Source organism: Limulus polyphemus, unplaced genomic scaffold (assembly GCF_000517525.1).
Source record: "Limulus polyphemus unplaced genomic scaffold, Limulus_polyphemus-2.1.2 Scaffold879, whole genome shotgun sequence".
NCBI classification, from domain to species: domain Eukaryota; kingdom Metazoa; phylum Arthropoda; class Merostomata; order Xiphosura; family Limulidae; genus Limulus; species Limulus polyphemus.
The window spans coordinates 144,865-146,212 of NW_013666489.1; the positions used below are offsets into that span (position 1 = coordinate 144,865).

The window sequence follows — 1,348 nt, forward strand, 5'->3', positions numbered from 1 at the left end:
AATAATCTAGCCAGTAAGTTCTTTAGCAATTCTGTTGATGATCTGATCTTTTTTTCAAACATGATGATTACCATTAAATAATATATATTTATTCGATATTTACCTTACTTAATGTTTCTGGCTATTTGTCTCTAAACACATCTAATGAGAAACTAACACCCTCTCGAAATATCTTGCATCTTTATGAGAGTAATTTCCCATGCTATATCAAAACAGTAGTGTTATTTCCAGAATCTAACGAGTCTACTAAATAAAAAAACCAAGTTTATCCATTCAGTACACTTGCGTTTATATTTCCGTCTCCTCTACAACTTTGTGTATGAAGAATGTAATAGATGAAATGATTGTAAAAATGGTCATCACAATGTCTCACAGTCCACTTGAAGGTATTTAACAAAAGGTACTTTAAATTAAATGGCTATAAAACTATTTTAAAACATTAAATGGCATTTTTAAAGCATTTTCATTCTGGAGTAAAAATCAGAAGCATTTTAACTTTTAAATCTCCAACCAAGTTCATTATACAAGAATAACATCAATGACCAAACAGGAATTTCTTCCAATTAAAGTAGAGAGATTGTGTATCATAACAGACAAAATTTAGAAAGCTTTGTTACATCCGAAACAATTAGTATAAACAAATGTTTACACTATAATATTATCTTTGTGTGAGAGAATGAAAATGTTCCTTTTGTCAAAACCTGCAATTCTACCACAGACTTGTGATATTGTACAAAAGATCAAAAAGCTAATGATTTGAGTAACTATGGAGATTTCACTGAGACATTTCAAAGTAACCAGACCACAACTGCTTTAGCTGCTTTCATATATTTTAATTTAACAACTGGGTTCATAATGTTTTAGTTTTAGAGCTTTTTTTTTTTATTATTTTAATAATACATTCTATCACATAAATAAAGTATCTCTGATGCGAACTTAACAGAACGAAAAAAAAGCAAGTACCACATCCAATGGCAAACTGAGACACCGGCTAGCTACTGTTAGCATTCAGGAAAAAATAGGACTGAGTAAGTGGTCACTAAAAAAAATCAAAAAGCAGATAGAGAAGATTTGAGGGAACTTGCCCCAATATTATACACAACCATAAGGTTACTACAGACTTTATATAACTTTTTATATTCATTTCTTGTCGGATAGTCCTCGATGTTAAAGGCGTCAATTGTAAACATCTATAAATCTGAAAGAAAAAACAACAACGGTAAACTTCAATGTGATAATAGTTACAACATGGACATCATTTACATATTTCTTAAAATACTCAAACCACGTCTAATGCAAAGCCACGATACATTCTTCACAATAATTATTATTATTATTTTTATATATA

General features: G+C 29.6%; 1 protein-coding gene across 3 annotated transcripts in view; it reads right to left on the minus strand.

The window, feature by feature from the left end:
• Positions 1-812: 812 nt before the first annotated feature.
• The window catches only part of LOC106461009 (CCR4-NOT transcription complex subunit 4-like), a 35,524-nt gene continuing 34,988 nt past the window's right edge, over positions 813-1,348 (minus strand). For 2 of the 3 annotated variants that reach the window (XM_013920778.1, XM_013920779.2), the window contains exon 20: positions 813-1,198. In XM_013920778.1, coding sequence (XP_013776232.1) covers positions 1,191-1,198 — 8 coding nt within the window. In that variant the 3' untranslated portion in view covers positions 813-1,190. The remainder of the gene's footprint in view (positions 1,199-1,348) is intronic. The other variant, XM_013920780.2, reaches the window with a different exon arrangement.